Source organism: Loxodonta africana, chromosome 14, assembly GCF_030014295.1.
Source record: "Loxodonta africana isolate mLoxAfr1 chromosome 14, mLoxAfr1.hap2, whole genome shotgun sequence".
Taxonomy (NCBI): Eukaryota; Metazoa; Chordata; class Mammalia; order Proboscidea; family Elephantidae; genus Loxodonta; species Loxodonta africana.
The window spans coordinates 69,631,995-69,649,574 of record NC_087355.1 but is presented as its reverse complement, the minus strand read 5'-3'; the positions used below and the strand labels follow the sequence as shown (position 1 = coordinate 69,649,574).

At 40.8% G+C, this 17,580-nt stretch overlaps 1 protein-coding gene across 4 annotated transcripts in view; it reads left to right on the top strand.

Moving 5' to 3' along the window:
* ENPP2 (ectonucleotide pyrophosphatase/phosphodiesterase 2) overlaps window positions 1-17,580 on the top strand; it is an 87,143-nt gene that overhangs the window by 32,238 nt on the left and 37,325 nt on the right. For 2 of the 4 annotated variants that reach the window (XM_010588471.3, XM_010588470.3), the window contains exons 10-12: window positions 10,249-10,314; window positions 10,981-11,053; window positions 15,691-15,846. In XM_010588471.3, coding sequence (XP_010586773.2) covers window positions 10,249-10,314; window positions 10,981-11,053; window positions 15,691-15,846 — 295 coding nt within the window. The remainder of the gene's footprint in view (window positions 1-10,248; window positions 10,315-10,980; window positions 11,054-15,690; window positions 15,847-17,580) is intronic. The other 2 variants (XM_010588473.3, XM_010588472.3) reach the window with 1 other exon arrangement.

Genomic DNA, 17,580 nt, shown 5'->3' with positions numbered 1-17,580 from the left:
ATCTGCTTCCATTGAGATTACAGCCAAGAACACCCAATGAGGCAGTTCTACTCTGTCACATGAGGTCACTATGACTTGAAATTAACTTGACAGCACCTAACAACAGTGTACTTGGTCTCATGACAAATTCTTTGCCAATCAACAATGGAAAAGCCAACGAGGGGAGCCCCATTTCTCTTTCCATTTGGACACATGTTCTTCCTTGCACAAATTTGTTTGTGCTGTCTCTCTATTGTATTTTAAACACTGGCAGCTAAGGGCTGCATGTTTTTTGTTTCTGAGGTTATTACATAAAGATAATCTAGAACTCCTAGGACACTTAGATATCACCTTGTCCAACTCCTCACATTACAGATCAGAACACTGAGACCTAGAGAGGTTAAATGTGCCCAAGGCCATGCTTAGGACTGACAGCCTCTGGGGTCCTAATCTTATGTTCTTACCGTACTCTCATCCCTGCCCAGAAACGTTAATCACCTGCTTGTCTAGGAAGACGAGGGTGACTCCTCCGTAATAGTCTTTTTTGGTAGAAGTATCTTATATCTTTCTTTGTATTCACACAAATGCCTTGAACATAATATGCCTTTAACAAATATTTCACGAATGAGTTATCTCTTTGGATGAATCTGGTACATAATCATAAAAGCTCACTTTTTTGTAAAGGCTTTTTATGTGTCAAGCACTGTTGTGGTATTATCTCTTTTAATCCTTGCAACAATCTTATGAGATAATTACTATTATTATCCTGAGTTTAGAGAGACACTGAAAGGTTGAGTAACTTGCCAAAGTCTCATAACAAGCACATGTTGGAGTCAGGATTCAAACTCAGGCATTTTGTCCTCAGAGATGGTACTTTTATTCCCTACCCTCTACTGGTCAGATACCCCATCGAAAAAGGACGTTAAAGGATTAGAGTTCCCAGCTTTACACAAATTCTATTGTCTTGTATTTTTCCACTGACATGAAATGGGTTCATCAGAGTCTCATTTTTGTGACTTAACACCGATTTCATAAAATATAGCAGCTTTTAGGCAGGTAGTGAAGTAAAGTAAAATAAAAAAAGCTACAGCATTGTGTTTTATAAGTTAGGAAAGTATTCAAAATATGTAATTATTTTGTTCAGATACAGAGGATTTCTGAGGCTGAAGAATTAAATACCTTAAGTGATTAACCTGGCTTTGCTATGACTGTTTCTAATTGAGCTATAGAGTATAATAAACAGGGTCACCTTTATTCAGTGGCATTTAAATATATTTAAATTAGGACAAATTTTATGTTACATATGACTTTTGTGGCTGGTATGATAGTTGTAGACTGAGAGGGGGCAAGAAGGATAACAAATCCCTATCAACCAGAGACTCCTGAAGTTGGCAAGGGGTGGGTGGGTGGTGGTGGTTAGTAGGGTGGCAGTGATGATGATGGTAGAAGAGGCTCCTTGACTGGAGCCCTCGCCAACTCTAGCCATTTACAATGGCTCTGAAAATTTGTCTTTCTCCTCTTTCTCTTGTCTAAGTCCAGCAAGACTTAAAGGTTAAATAACTCCCCCAACGTTCAGCAATATTTTTTACTAACCATAATTGAGTGTTAACTTGAATCTTCATGAACATGCCCCTAATGGCTGGTCTTGGAAAGTCTTGGATGTGGGGCAGAAAAGAGTGTTGTGCTCTTTGTTAGGAAAGAATAAGTGAATTTCCCCAAAAGTAAAGGCAACACTCAGCTTTTGAGCACCTTAATGTAACTCAGTACAACGTATAGTATGATCACGCTAACTCAGAGGTCTTAAAGTTAGTGCTAGATTTAGGGTGTCTTGGGCTGGGTTCTCTAGAGGAGCAAAATCAGTGAAGCCTGTGTGTGTGTGTGTGTGTGTGTGTGTGTGTGTGTGTGTGTGTGTAGAGAGAGGAAATGGCTCACACAGTTGGGGAGGCTGGCAAGTCCCAAATCCATGGGTCAGACATCAGGCTGGAGGCTTCTCCTGACTCGTGTGATTTCAGGGGCTGACGAACCCAAAATTGGCAGGTCAGACCGCAGGCTGGTGGCTCATGGGGCTGTGGAGCTGGCGAATCCTCAAATCTGCAGGTCAAACGGCAGGCTGCTGGCTCACATCCCAGCAACTGGAGGTCAGAGGATGACAAGTTGGATGCAGGATTGAGACAGGGTAAGCTTTGACAGAACATCCATATACATTGGATGCAGGCCACATCCCCAAGGAAATTCCCCTTTTAACTGATTGGCTGCTCACATCAGATCACAAAATGGAGTATGATTACATAATATCTGCCAAACCACTGAGAGTCATGGCCTAGCCAAGTTGACACATAACCTTATCCATCCTAGTCTACCCCTTGTCAATTTGGCACCTGTACACATCTCCTTAAGCCATACATAATCTCCATATAAGACAATTATAAAGTTGTACTTGCACTTAAGATAATACAACTAACATGCGTACAACCAAAAACACATTAGCCCCATTTACATCTTACATTTTATAATAAGTAATGGAATAAGGGAGGGAAGAAAACAAAGATATTTGCTATATATATACATACACACACATACGTTACCAAGCAGTATGATTGCTTGGTAAAGTAGAGGGTCAGTGAAAAAGAGGAAGAAAGACCCTCAATAAGACAGATTGACACAGTAGCTGCAACAATGGGCTCAAACATAGCAATAATTGTGAGGTTGATGCAGGACCAGGCAGTGTTTCATTCTATTGTACATAGGGTTGCTGTGAGTCAGAACCAATTCTCTAAACCGAAGGTAATAATAGTAGTTATCTCATGAGACCAAGCAGCACCTAACAATAACAACAATGTGTGCATACGCGTATAACAAAACAAGGAAGAAATACTCGTAACAATTATAGTCCTCGTTTCTGCAGCTAGTCACAAGGTTGTGGCTGGTATTTGGAACTATCTTCTTCCACGACCCATTCTGTATTCCTTTTGCCCTCAGCAAGCACCTCAGCTGGTTGTGGCTTTTTGTCTGGTGGGGTGACCCAGACCTTTGTTCGTGAAGGGTCTGGGCCATTAATAGCCATGTCGGAATTGGATTGCTGTAGTTTTCGGTTGTCTTTAATCACGGGGCACGTTAGTACTAAAAGGCATCCTAAGGAATCTCCAGTATTCCAGACATACTCTTCTTTACTTCCAGTATGTAATATGAAGCCAATTTTCCCTTGGTAATCAAGATCAATCACACCAGCCAATTTGGTAACTCCCTTCTTTGCCTGTTAATCAGAGGCATGAGGAGCCCAAAGTGGGTGGGTGGCATTCTTAACTTCCAGCTCAGTAAAATCAATGTTATGTCTCCTGGGGGGAACATTCCTCCCTTTGGAGCTAAGACCTGTAGACCTGTAGACCTGCAGAGCATAGGGTTGTGGGGACAGGAAGCAAAATTTTTGTGAATGGGTCATTAGGGGTAATAGTGAGTGGTGCCAGTTCCATTTCTACCCCTTAGTTCCTGGATCCATGAATCCTGGCTATGGGAGAAATAGCACCATATATTGGACACTGGTTTAGAGCATATACAGCCTCCTGAAGAAGATTGCCCCAACCCTGCAAGGTATTCCTACCTAGCTGGGATGGTAATTGTGTCTTTAGAAGGCCATTCCATCGCTTTATCAAGCCAGCTGCTTCAGAATGATGGGAACATAGTAAGACCAGTGAATTCCATCAGGATGGGCCCATTGCTGCACTTCATTTGCTGTGAAGTAAATCTCTTGATCTGAGGCAATGCTGTGTGGTTCTCAAGTCTGAATAATCTTAGCGGTGCTGATGACTCTGCTTTTAGTAGTAAAGAAGCCACTGCTGGTCCATGGAATAAGGTGGTGATATTAATATGCAAACTATTACCAAAAGAAGATCATGTATGTGTGAAAGGCGAGGCTCTGGTTGATTGGATGTTTGATACTTTTTCACAATTTTGTCAGAATGAGAAGTATAGGGAAGCTGGTTGGTCGTTCCTACTTTCACTAGACAAAGCGGTAGAAGGTAATTCTAAATACCAGTTATGACCATGTGACCAGTTGCAGAAATGAGGACTGTAATTGTTATGAGTGTTTCTTCCTTGTTTTACTATATGCGTATGAGTGCATATAGATATATAGCAAATATTTTTGCTTTGTTCCCTTCCTTATCCCATCACTTATAAAATATAAGATGTAAATGGGCCTTGTGCATTTTCAGTTGTATGCATGTTAGTTGTATCCAGTCAGGCAGGAGTATGATTTTATAATTGTCTTTATTTTAGAGATTATATATGGTTTAAGGAGATGAGTGCAAAGTTGACAAGGGGTAGACTGTGATAGCTAATGTTATGTGTCAAGTTGGCTAGGCCATGATTCTCAGTATTATATAATCATACTCCATTTTGTGACCTGATATAATTATCCTTCATTTTGTGATATAAATGTAATCACCTCCATGTGATCTGATGTGATCAGCCAATCAGTTGTATTTTCCCCAGAGGTGTGGCCTGCACCCAATATATGTATATATGGATGGATGTTCTGGCGAAGCTTGCTTGCTTGCTGTGGATCCTGTTTCTGGCTCATCATCACCTAACCTCCAGTTCTTAGGATTTGAGCCAGTGGCCTGGTCTGCCAACTTTGGGATCCTCCAGCTCTGAAGCCCTGTGAGCTAGGAGCCCGTCATCTGACCTGCCAGTTCTGGGTTCATCAGCCCTTGCAGCCGCATAAGTCAGGAGAAGCTTCAAGCCGACACCTATGCCATGGATTTTGGGGCTTGTCGGCCTCAACAACAGCATGAGCCATTTCCTTGAGATAAATTGCTCTTTTTCTCTGCTTCACTGTTTTTTTTTTTTTTTTTTAAATTGTGCCTTAAGTGAAAGTTTACAATTCAAGTCAGCTTCTTATACAAAAAAAAAAAAAGTTTTTTTTTTCTTATACAAAAATTTATACACACATTGTTATGTGACCCTAGTTGCTCTCCCTGCAATGTGACAGCACACTCCTCCTCTCCACCATGTATTGCATATCTGCTTCACTGGTTTTGCTTCTCTAGAGAACCTAGCCTAAGTGAGGGACTCAGTGTTGGTCTCTGCAGCTGGCAGATTGGGCACTCAGCAGTGGCTGTAGCCAAGCTGGCCTTGGTGAGTGGAAGTCCATGTTGCTGAGCCCATGCGTAACCTCTATCCCTGCCACTGTGGCCACTTAGTTTATGAGCACATTGGACAATGACAGGAGTGGCTGGGGAAAGAGGCTGACTGGTATCCACAGAATGTGTCATCATATTCGCTTGATTGTTAAAATCCTCCTCTGCTGAGGTCACTCTTTGGTGAGCATTCTTATGAGGCACAAACATCTTCACTTCTTTGACCCTTTCAGAGAGGTGTACCCACATGCCTTTTCCCCATACCTCCGTGTCACCAGTTTTTCAATCATGTTCCTCCCAAGTCCCTGACTATCCAACCAGACCATTGGCCACAGCCCATGAATCAGTATACAATCACACATCTAGCCATCTCTCCTTCCAAGTAAAACGAACAACAAGGTACACTGCTTGAAGTTCTGCCCACTGGGAGGATTTTGCTTCACCATTGTCTTTCAGGGAGGTTCCAGAAAGGGGTTGCAGTGCCTCAACTGTCCACTTTTGAGTGGTGCCTGCATATCATGCAAAGCCACCTGTAAACTAGCCAAGAGTTTTCTCTCCCTCAGTCAACTGATCGTAAGGAACTCCCCATGAGGCCATAGGTGCAGACTGGGAGAAGGAAGTTAATATGATAGGAGTGGGGACCATGGGCATTTGAGGCATTTCTCTTGTAACTTGCTTGTGCCTTCGGTTCTTGCTTGTGTTATACCACTTCCATTTAAAAATGGAGTGCTGCTGTACATGTGAGACTTTATGACTCTGTGGGTCAGACAACGCCCACATTATGATGCACAGCTCAGGATGCATAGTGACTTGATGGTCCATGGTTAAGTGTTTAGTTTCTCCTAAAGCCTGGTAACAAGCCAAAAGCTGTTTCTCAAAAAGAGAGTAGTTATCTACAGAAGATGGCAGAGCTTTACTCCAAAATAAGGGTCTGTCCTACGATTCACCAATAAGGGTCTGCCAAAGACTCCAGACAACATCTCTATCAGCCACTGACACTTTAAAAACTATTGGGTCAGCTGGATCATATGGCCCAAGTGGCAGAGTGGCTTGCATGGCGGCCTGAACCTGTTGCAGAGCCTTCTCTTGGTCCGGACCCCATTCAAAATTAGCAACCTTTTGAGTCACTCGATAAATAGGCCAGAGTAGCACACCCAAATGAGGGATATGTTGCCTCCGGAATCCAAAGAGGCCCATCAGGCATTACCTCCTTTTTCGTGGTGGGAGGGGCCAGATGCAACAACTTATTCTTCTCTTTAGAAGGAATAAATGAACATGCCCCACACCACTGGACCCCTAGAAATTTCACTGAGGTGTAAAGCACCTGAATTTTTGTGCCTATTCCAATTATGCATTCTGGAATTGGGGAAATTACTTCAGGATTGGTTCGGGGACCCACTGGACCCACTGTGAGACCGACATGAGCTAAGATTCCATTAATACCTTGACCTCCATAAGCCCCTACTCTGACTGAGGGCCATAATGATATTTTGGGTCTCCTGGAATTAGTGTCAGTTCAGAGCCAGTGTCCAGTGATCCCTTAAAAGTCTGATTATTCCGTTTTCCCCGGTGAACAGTCACTCTCGTAAAAGGCTGTAGATCCCTTTGACGAAGGCTGGGAGAAAGATTAACAGTATAAATTTTTGGCAGTGCAGTGCGGGCCTTACTCAAGGGACCTGCCCTCCCCTTCATTCAAGGAGTTGTGGCTCTGTAAACTGGCTCAAGTCTGGGAATTGACTGAGGGGCCATGACTTTCTATTCCTGAGATTCAAGTTAGACTGCCATTCACTTGATCTTGAATTCTTCTACTTGTATAGATCAAGTAAATATTTAGTAAATTTCCCATCTATTTCACTATTAGGGACACCATTTCTAAGTAGCCGACGCCATAAGTCCATATGAGTCAGACTATTCTAATTACTGCTTTGACTCTGTTGTCCATTACGGCAATCACACCCACCTTGTCTTTGTTGATTGAATGCCACCACTTGGCCCTTACCACCACAGGGTCCAATCAGCTGCATTGTATTTAGGTGTCTTAATTCAATTAGGCAAGTTCCCACTGTTGAATCTGACTTACATAAAATAGCCATCACAGCAGTCTTCAAGGATGCTGGCGGTCCCTTCACAAATTTGTTCCTTACCATTGTGGTAAAAGGCGTGTCTTCTGGGCACTCCATGTATGGATCTATAGGTCCAACCTCATAAATCCACTCTAACATGCCAATTTCCCTAAGCCTTTGGATACCTTCTTCTACAGTATACCAAGGAATGTCTGGCATTTCAACTTGGTTTAGTGTAGGCCACCACTTAATCCATGCTTCAGTGAGCTAACCAAATTAAACGATTAGATCCTTTTCTAATCTCTTAAGGTGTAACATTGAATGAAGAATTTGTGCCTAGTGGGTTTATATCAATAAACTCAGACCTAACTTTATGTTTTTTGCTTCATTATCCCACACCCTTAATAGACAATCCCACACATATTTCCCAGGTTTATATTAGAAAAATCAAGCAGTTCTTTTGTACTGTAGCATACCTCCTCCTGGGTTATACTTTGTACTTCACCTCTTGGGGTTTGCTGGGGCTTAAGTCTAGTTATAGGTCTAGAAGCAAAAATGGGCGGTAGGTGTGTGTCCTGGGGACATTCAGCAATGTCGTGTAAGGAACCTGCCTCAGGTAATGCTTCAGGCAGTGCCCCAGGCACTACTCCTGGAGATATCTCAGGCAAGACTCTTCAGACACAGCTGGGTTGATCTCATCAGATGGGTGGAAGGGATAATGGTTTTACTGGGGAGAGTAGTTTAGCAAAGATAGAGTAATTGCTTCAGATGTAAGAGAGCTGGTTTTAGCAGGCGTATTTCAGTGGAACTTAGGGGCTCAATGTCCCCATCTTCCTGATTATCTGCCCCTAGGTCTGCATCCCAAGTTTCAGAATCCTGTTTCTTCTCAATCTATGCCCTCACTTTAACTTCAGATACCATTTGAGGTTGAAAATTCAATTGACATTGTAATTCAGCCACTCCTATGATAAGACTCTGAGTTTGGATTTTGGCAATATCATCTCTGTTACTATGAGAAGTAAGGGTACAAGTGGCAACTTTCAGGTCTTGTAGGTGGTGCTTTAACTGTAACTGTGAAGCTTTGAGCTCATCCCTTTCTTTTACCACTGTATCTAGTGAAAGTAGGACCAAGCAACAACTTCCTTATACTTCTCATTCTGACAAAATTGTAGAAAAGTATCAAACATGCAGTCACCCAGAGCCTTGTCTCTCATAAATATTTGATCCATTGGAGGTGATATTTTGCTTATTTCTATTTGCACCTCATGCCATGGATTAGCAGTGCCCTATTTACTATTTATTTACTATTGGAGGGAAACCCTGGTGGTGTACTGGTTAAGTGTTGTGGTTGCTAACCAAAAGGTCAGCAGTTTGAATCCACCAGGCACTCCTTAGAAACTCTATGGGGCAGCCCTACTCTGTCCTATAAGGCCGCTATGAGTTGGGATCGACTCAACGGCAGCTGGTTTTGTTTTTGTTTTTTATTTACTACTGGTGGCGTAGTGGTTAAGAGCTATGGCTGTTAACCAAAAGGTCAGCAGTTCAAATCCACCAGGCGCTCCTTGAAAACTCTATGGGGGCAGTTCTACTCTGTTCAGTAGGGTCGCCATGCGTTGGAATTGACTCGATGGCAATGGATTTGGTTTTTTGGTTTTACTGGAGGCAGAGTCATCAGTGCCTTTAAGACTAGCCAAACTTGAGAACCAATTCAGAAAACTCATCCTTATGGTTTTGTTTTTCTAGAGCCATTCTTGGTACCATATGCTAAGGCTGGGTTCTTTAAGGAGCAAAACCAGTGAAGTATATATACAAAGAGAGAGAGAGAGAGGGAAGGAGGGAGGGAGGAAAGAAGGGATTTATTTATTTCAAAGAAATGGCTCATACAATTGTGGAGGCTGACAAGTTCCAAGTCCATGGGTCAGGTATCAGGTTGGAAGTTTCTCCTGACTTATGTGGTTGCAGGGGCTGATGGACCCAAAATTGGCAGGTCAGACAACAGGCTAGTGGCTCACATCCCAAGAACTGGAGGTTAGAAGATGATGAGTTAGATGCAGGATTGAAGAGGGCGAGCTTTGCCAGAACATCCATATATGTTGGATGCAGGTCACACCCCCAAGAAAACTCCCCTTTCAACTGATTGGCTGCTTACATCAGATCACAAAATGGAGGATGATTACATAATATCTGCCTAACTACTGAGAATCATGGCCTAGCCAAGTTGACACATAACCTTAACCACTATGTAGGGTAATTATATTTCAACAGAGGACTGAGACTTAAACACAAAAGTCAATGTGGATGAAGATTATAGCCTTTTTGTCAGTCTCAATTATATGTGCCTATTCACTTTTTTTATTCTTGATAGCTTTTTATAGAGCTGGAAAAGAATTTCAAGAATACCTTCCCTAACCTATTATTTTTTTAGTGGAAGAACTTAAAAGTTTTGGGTCAAATAATTTTCCTAAAGCCATATAGCTAATTAGAAACAATGGCGTGACTAATTATGATAGGTCATAAAAATAAGATTTTTTAAGCACTTACTACGTACTAGGTGCTGTCCATGCCACTGATCTCATTTAATTCCTGTAGCAAAGTTGTGTGGCGTGCTTTGCTATTATCTGTATTTTACTGATGAGTTAATTGAAGCTTTGAGGGCTCAAGAGGCTTAGCCTTATACAGCCAGCAAGTAGCAGATTGGGGATTAAGTACTGGTCAGTCTGTTGGCAAGCTCATGGTCTTCCCCGCCAAACTGCAATGGTTCTGCGCCCAGGGTCCTTCCTGCCACATCCAGCTGCCTAGAGTAGAGTCTCCGATCAGCGAGGTGAACTCCTCATTTTGACTCTGAATCAGAGTTTCCAGTCTCGTCTCTGTGACAGAGGTTGAGCAATGTAATCTGTTGCAAATGGAAATGGAAGTTTAAGCGGTAAAGAGGGCCTTTTACTTGCAACGAAGTGGAAACAGATTGTGGGAAACCGAGTGGACTTGGCCTGCTTGCAAGAGCAAGTATCCATCCGCTGGGGGTAGTGGAGTGAACTTAACAACATGCTGTGCTTGTTATTGCCCAACAGTGTCATCCCTCACGAGCGGAGGATATTAACCATCCTGCAGTGGCTCACCCTGCCAGATGACGAGAGGTATTTGCTTCCCTCTCCCGCCTTTCTCACTGCTTCCTTCAGTAAATTTCCATCTTAGGTTAGATGGACTGTGAAATAAAACTAGAGCCAAGATTTGGTATTATTAAAAGTTTTATGGTTCTTTGCCTTAAGCATTACTGCCCTAGGAAGGATACAATGAGCTTGGGTTATTGGGGCCTGTTTTAATTACATGGATTACTGAAACTATTAATCCTGGTCACTACTAGTCAGAACTTAAGGGAGTTTTTGGCTTTGATAAGTGAATCTGCCGGGTCCCAACAATTAGGTAAACGTTAAGGCTGACTTTCACCTTAAGGGAGTCATTCTTTCAGGCTGCAGACTGAATGTTCCAAGTGAAGAATCACTGGGCTGGACTCCGTTAATTCTGAGGATGAAAGACCTGAGTACACTTTGATATTCTCCTTCGTGATTTTTCATTCTTGAATGTGGTAACAGGCAGTTACCACAGTGGGGGTAGTAAAAGGGGTGGTGGTTGCAGAAGCAACAGGAATCAGAGAGAGAAAAAGAGTTTTTCATTGAATAAAACAGTGGTTGGGAGATTGATTAACTTTGAGAAGTTGTTTATTTTTTTATTTGTGTAGGGATAGTTGATGTTCTCTGTCATGTGTGGTTTTGGCAAGATTCTGAACTCTGACTTTCCCACAGGCCTTCAGTCTATGCCTTCTATTCTGAACAACCTGATGTCTCCGGACACAGACATGGCCCTTTTGGCTCTGAGGTTAGTAGTTATCATCTGCCTGAGGAGACCCTGTGTTCCTGGGCGATCTGATCCGCTGGCCTTATTTCAGGGTTTGTACAGACTCTGTGGGATGGTTTGTATCTACAAGGTTTATTCATAGTCAATAATCACAGGACTAAGACCATTAAAAAAAAAAATTGAAACATGCGTATTTCTCTTACAGGAACTTTATTTCAGATTGGCTTGATTATTCAAACATATCCTAAGCTTGTTGTTAATGGGAAATGAAATGTATTCCAGCCCTGCAGGCTCAGTCATAAGATGAAAGGTCAGGAAAGGTTGGCATTTACTAGCTTTGGGAAGGGGGAAGGAATTTAGAGACGAAACATGCAATATGAAACATTACCGCTGAGTTTCTCCTCCCTTAAATGATTATGCACTTCAGATGGTAGGTCAGCAAAGTAGCCCCTAAATAGCCTGAGCAAGTACAATCAACCTGTCATATGTTAAAGTGTTGGGCATTTTTATTTAATAAATTTTGACATATGTCTACACCTGTGAAACCATAAACACGATCAAGAGTGTGAACATATCACTCCGCAAGGTGAAACTAATTCTTAATTAAGAAGAATACACTGTTTAATAAATCTATTTTAACAGAGTAGTACATATCAGCACTCAGGGATCTTAGCAGAAGACAGCCTCTTTATAAGGCAATATTCAGTGTAGCTTCAAATTTAGGAGGTGAGAAAGGAATGACTTTTTTTTTTTTTTAACATTCTTTTTCCACCGTAGAGATGGAAAGCTTCCTGAAATTTTAGCATAAATCATTTGAAAATATAATTGGTTTTGCAAATCTAAACCTTTTACTGTTTTAAAGGGTTTTCACCTCTCTTAATAGGTGGTGAGGTCTCCATCAACATAATAAAACTTGATTTTGGATGAGAAATTATTTTAAAAAAATCTTTATTAATAGAACCTCCAATTCTCAAGTAGTGTATGACAACATGTTGACTCTGAGTTTACTGTGTTCTGTATAAGGATGAGTTAAGAGATACAGATAAGTGTATCTTGGTTTTAATATTGAGCAAAATGCAGCTTGTCTAAACTAAGAGTGTAAGTGCCAAGGAGCCATAAGTATTTCTGAATGCTTTAACATGGTTTAAAAATAACCAGTTCTGTGGTGATTTTTCTGAACACTAGAAATGAGTGGATACGTGAAAGCAGCCTTAGTTTGTCTTAAATCTTCGAAGTCATTTAAGTCGACTGCTCTTTTTTCTCTCCCTTTGATGTTTAACTAGTGTTGCCGTAATTATGAAACAGAAATGATAAAATGAGATAAACATCTGCATACATGAAACACAAATCTTATTTTGCCAGGAAAGAAAACCAGAGCAAGAAAGGATGGCTGTTTTATCTTCAGTATGGATTTCTTTGAGAGTAATCTAACCTGAACTAAAGAACCACATTTTATGAAAATGTTAAAAAATAAAGAACAACTAAGTAGTTCCGTGTGTACTATTTAAAGGTTCAACTTCCCTTAGATGATAATATCCCTTAAAAGACCCTGTGAGGTAGACAACATAGAGATTGCTACAGTCATTCTTTTTAAAGAAGGGGGCTAGTACTTAGAGAGTGTTGGGGCTGTTCAAGTCACGTGGCTGGTAAGTGGTGAACTTGGAGACAGAGCCTGAGACCTTTGGACTCCCAGACCAGGCTCTTGCCATGGAGACATTTTACTCTTCTCCGATCCAGGTGATAAACAAACCGGTCAGTTTAATACATGTGTTCAAATTATACAAAACATTTTCTTTATGTTAAAAGTTGATTTTAACAATACAGCTGTGGTATAACGTTTATGAACTTCATTTCCTTAAAAGTTATATGATTTAATAATACATGTTCTTCCCCCAGGCAATATCTTTGAGTTTCAAATTTGTGTAGTTCAGTTACAATGACCTAGTATTTGAACATTTATGTGTGTGTTTTTAATGAAGAACTGAACGAACAATCCTTTCTTTAAATATTGAGCAATGAGTAACTGAAACATGATATTGGATGCTTTAATTTTTATTAGTGATGGTTTTATGCCCAGGGTTGCTCATAAATACACAAACAGGGATTTTTCCTATAGTATTTTTAAACAAAAAAAATGGAAACATTCATGCAACGTTCTTTTTAGTATCACTACTTATTGCAGCAGGGGTATTCTTCAATATTCACTGGGTAAGACACTCTTGGTTAGGTATCTTTGAGTGTACCTTCAATGTCGGTAACCTGGTCACTTTCTTCTCATAAGACAAGGAATATTTTCAGGTTTCAACTATTTCTTATTGGATTCTAGAAATCTTATATTAACTAAAGAAAATCAAAATAGTTTACACATTTAAAACACAAAATCAAAGCAAGTTGGCAAAACCTTCTTTCATACTAATTGGCTTATGTAACTATATATATATTTGTTGTATATGTAAAGGTTATACAAGCTGAAAGGTTATTTTTAAAATCAGAAATATCTTTTATATATAATAAGAAAACACCTTCTGCTTGAAGTTTACTTGAAATGACTCTGTCTAACAAAATGCTGTGTACTACGGTGAGAAGAATCCCATTATGTTGGTGCTTTATTCTTTTAATATTTGAGCGCAATTTTTTCAAGACTTTTCTCAAAGGCTCTTAAATGAAATGACCAAACTTTGAGCCAATAGCTTCAAGCAATGATGTATTGCTCCTGGTTTCATAGTGTAATGGTGAATGTTCCAAAAATATGCTTGCTTTTGATTATTGGCGCAATCTTTTTCTTTTTGCCCTTCTATGCTTTTTCTGTGACCCCCTCGTTCGGCTGCTCTTCCAGGCCTAGAGACAGAGCTTTGGCTGGCTAGTTCCTACCTTCAGATGGCAAAGTATCCTTCTGAAAAGCAGGGAAATTTGCCCCTTTACCTCCCCATCCTCTTAATAACAGGCTAAATCTTCTAAGTCAGGCTGAAGTATGGCTGGTCAATGAGAACTTAGCTTTCGTCTACCTCTAACATTCGAAGGAGGAAATACATGCAATATAATCATTGGATGAAAACCCATCTTGCTAAACCCTGTTTTTCTTGCTGCTCCTCTAACCCGCTGCCATTGGAAGGGCTTGCCTTTGGAGTCTTGGGAATGTTGAGGTCTCTTGCAAATGGCCTGGCGTCTGATCGGCCGATTTGAGCGCTAGTGGAATGTATTCGGTGGCCATAAAATGGGAAACCCTCTTTTCCCTTTTGCTGCTCTTCTCATGGAGATTCGCCTAAAACTAGAAGCATTAAAACAACAACAACAACAACAAAAAAAAAAAACCCAGATTCTGTGGGGCTGTGTCTTTTGATCGCTCCCCCAGAGAGAGAGGATGAGACTGAGACGGAAGTGCCTCTGCAGTTGCTTTGCCTTGGAACAGTGAGATCGCATGGCAGATGTCCTCCTTCTTGGATACACTAACATTTTTACTCCTCCTGCCCCTTCTGCATCTGAGTGACTCTCTGAACAGTCCCATCAAGAGCAGTGAGCTAGGTTGAGGGCAGAGCTTAAGGCTTTCGTTCACCTTTGCACCATCAGCAAATCAGGGGCCTGTTTTTCTCCAGCATTTGGAAGTCCCCAAAGGTTATCTCCTTTAGTGTTTACGTGTCAATCTTTATTGTTCTCTGGATTAAAAAATAAATAAATAAAATAAAAAAATAACATTGCCCCCCAAAATGCAGAGTCTGATAAAGAGAGTATAAGTAGACTTTTGATATGTATACCAGCGATGAAAAGCTCTTGATGACTTTTAACTTTTACCTACCAGAGGAGGTAAAACCCCCCAGAAAACCCATCTTGCCAAACTCTGTTTTTCCTGTGGCTCCTCTAACCTACTGCCATTGGAAAGGCTTACGTTTTTTTGAAGTCTTAGGAATGTTGAGGTTCCTTGCAAATGGCCTAGTGCCTGATCGGCTGATTTGAACCCTAGGGGGATTTTAACTTTTGGGAGTTTTTACCACCTCTGTACTGGAAGCCTAAATTGTCAGTGAGAATTTCTCTCTCCTGCCGGAAGTCCTTATTTGTGAGGTACATTCATGATTAAGAAGGATTGCTTATAATGAGGTTTCACTCCATCTTTGGCTTTTAATTTTTTTCCTGGTACTTGCTGATGAAGGTGACAGTTGCTTTGATACATTTGGTGGTGTGAACAGAAACCTGTCAGATTCTGAATTGGAACCACCTACGTGAACCCTCTTGTCACCTTGAAATGACCAAATGACTAGTATTCTGGTTCAGTTTTAAGTGAGTATTTTGTAAATGGAGAGCGTTCCAAAACCAAGGACCAGTCTTTCCCTAACACAGGAATTATGGAATGCAGAACTTCTCTTCTGTGCCACCTTCTGATGTACCCATGAGTAGGTTCCTTAGTCAACAAGAGACTGCCTTCTCATAAATTATATTCTCGTTCTCAGTGAAGAAGCTGTGACTGTAGCATCAAGATCAATTTATGAGGCTTCTCTCTATAGAGTTCCCTGAATCATCCCTTTCACCAACTTTTTCTCACTTAAGGAGTCTTAGATTTTCTGACTAAGACTCTGCTGACCCCAGCTGGCAAAGTATGAGCTTTATTATCAGACCCAGAGGGACAGACGACTTCTGAGTCCAGACATCTCTATCCGCCAGTACAGGAGAGTAGTTATGACTCATCTCTTACTCCGGCTAAGAGACCTAAGAGGAAAGTTGCCCCTAAGAGGAGACAGGAAAGACCAGTTGCTCCTCCAAAGAAAAGAAGAAGAAAATTACATAGGATGGATCATTATGCTGCGGAAGCTCGTCAGGACAAAGTAAGTTTATCTATTGTTCCAAAGCTTTGTGGCGGGCAGGACTGAGTTGATGGTTTCCTTCAGTTCTTGGACTGAAAAATCTGCTGAATAAGTTTTAGAAAAACTCTGGTGCATCGTTCTTGGCTTTGAGTCTAGAAGAATCTGGCACTTCAGAGGTTAACGCTGATGTGAACACTTGAACTTTCAGCAACACAAAAAAAGAGGCCTTTACTGTCTCTAGAGTTAGTTGTCCTAAAACTAGTATTAACATTTAGTCTTAAGTAACTGTTAAGAAGCCTATTGGTTTTGCTTACACTTATTCACAGAATTAGCCATGATAGTTTGTGAACCTGGGTCTTGAGAGCTATCCAGCAAGATAGCAGAGAGAGAGTCCTTAAAGGTAATGTAGAATAGAACTTGGTAGAGAACTGATTCAGATTAGTGGTCTGTACCTTCAGAGATCAAAAAAAGTTCTTAGATTATAGACAAGGAATAGCTGAGACAACAAGAAAGAGAAAACAATGTCCAGAAAATGTGAGTTTTTTCTTCTCATATTGATACAAGTAATCTCTCTTCTTTTTAGTACATTCAGAACAACCTATATGTTGTTACTTTTTCTGAAGCCTACAAATCCTTCTGAAGCTGTGTCTTATTTATCTTTGTCTGAGCTGATTACTAAGAAGCAGGTACTGGATCTTACCTGAGTTTTCCTGCTGAGTAAAGCAGAGAAAGTCCTTGCCAAGGATCAGCATATGTTGTGGATTTGGTATTCCTTTGCCTAGCCGAAGACCTTAGAGGGGAACATAGTTTTCTCAGAAGTAAATGCCACTTAGACCCACATCTGTTATTCCATTCAGATTATACTGTACGTATAATCCTAAAACTTTTAATTGTGACTTACTAGTTGGGGCAGGATTTGAAATACTGGCTCGTCTTGAAGAAAAAGTTTGCACCTGATTTCACTGATGAACTTCAATATGAGGGAAGGTCTTGATTCATCTGAGAAGATGCTAATGGAAGATAATAATATGTGTTTGAGTAAAAATGATATGAGATCTGATCTGCTCTTACCTCAGTCATCTTGGATATATGTGCGTGGCTGTAGCTAGGTTGTAAAATTCATCTGAAGTATTGTCAGGTATTTATTTGTCTGATGAGATCTTTCTTGAGAATCTTTCCATTGCATAGTTCAAGATGAGACTGAGAGGGAAGCCTTCAGTATGTGGGAGTGTGGAAGCATGCATGGAGTTAGAAACTTCCGTTTGAAGCAAAAAAAAATGAGAGATGGATTATGTTTCTGAGGCTTTGGAAATGTTTTTCAGAGAAGAATTGAGTTGTCCTTCATTAGGCTAAATAAGAAACCTAGAACAAGCTCATTGGTTCACTTCATTTAGTTAGGACTCTTGTAGATTCCTGTTTCACTCAAAGTCACTAATTTGAGAAGCAGTGGCTTCTTTCGAGAGAATACGCTCTTCTGTCAAGAATCCATTGCTGTCAGAAATTGATGGTGGAATTCTTTGGACCATTTGATGGATCTTGTGTTAATGATGTCCTAAATCAGCATTCTGTGGAAGGTTACCATTGCATCCTCAGAGCCGCTTTTGATTTACTTAGCCTCCGGCTTCTTGCCATTGTTCAAATCCTCGTGTGATTTCACCTAGGGAACAAAAGGCTTAAATTAACTATCTGACTTTCTGTTACTGTCAACGTTCTTGTATTTAAAGAACATTGTTGTCTTTTAGAAAGGCCATTTTA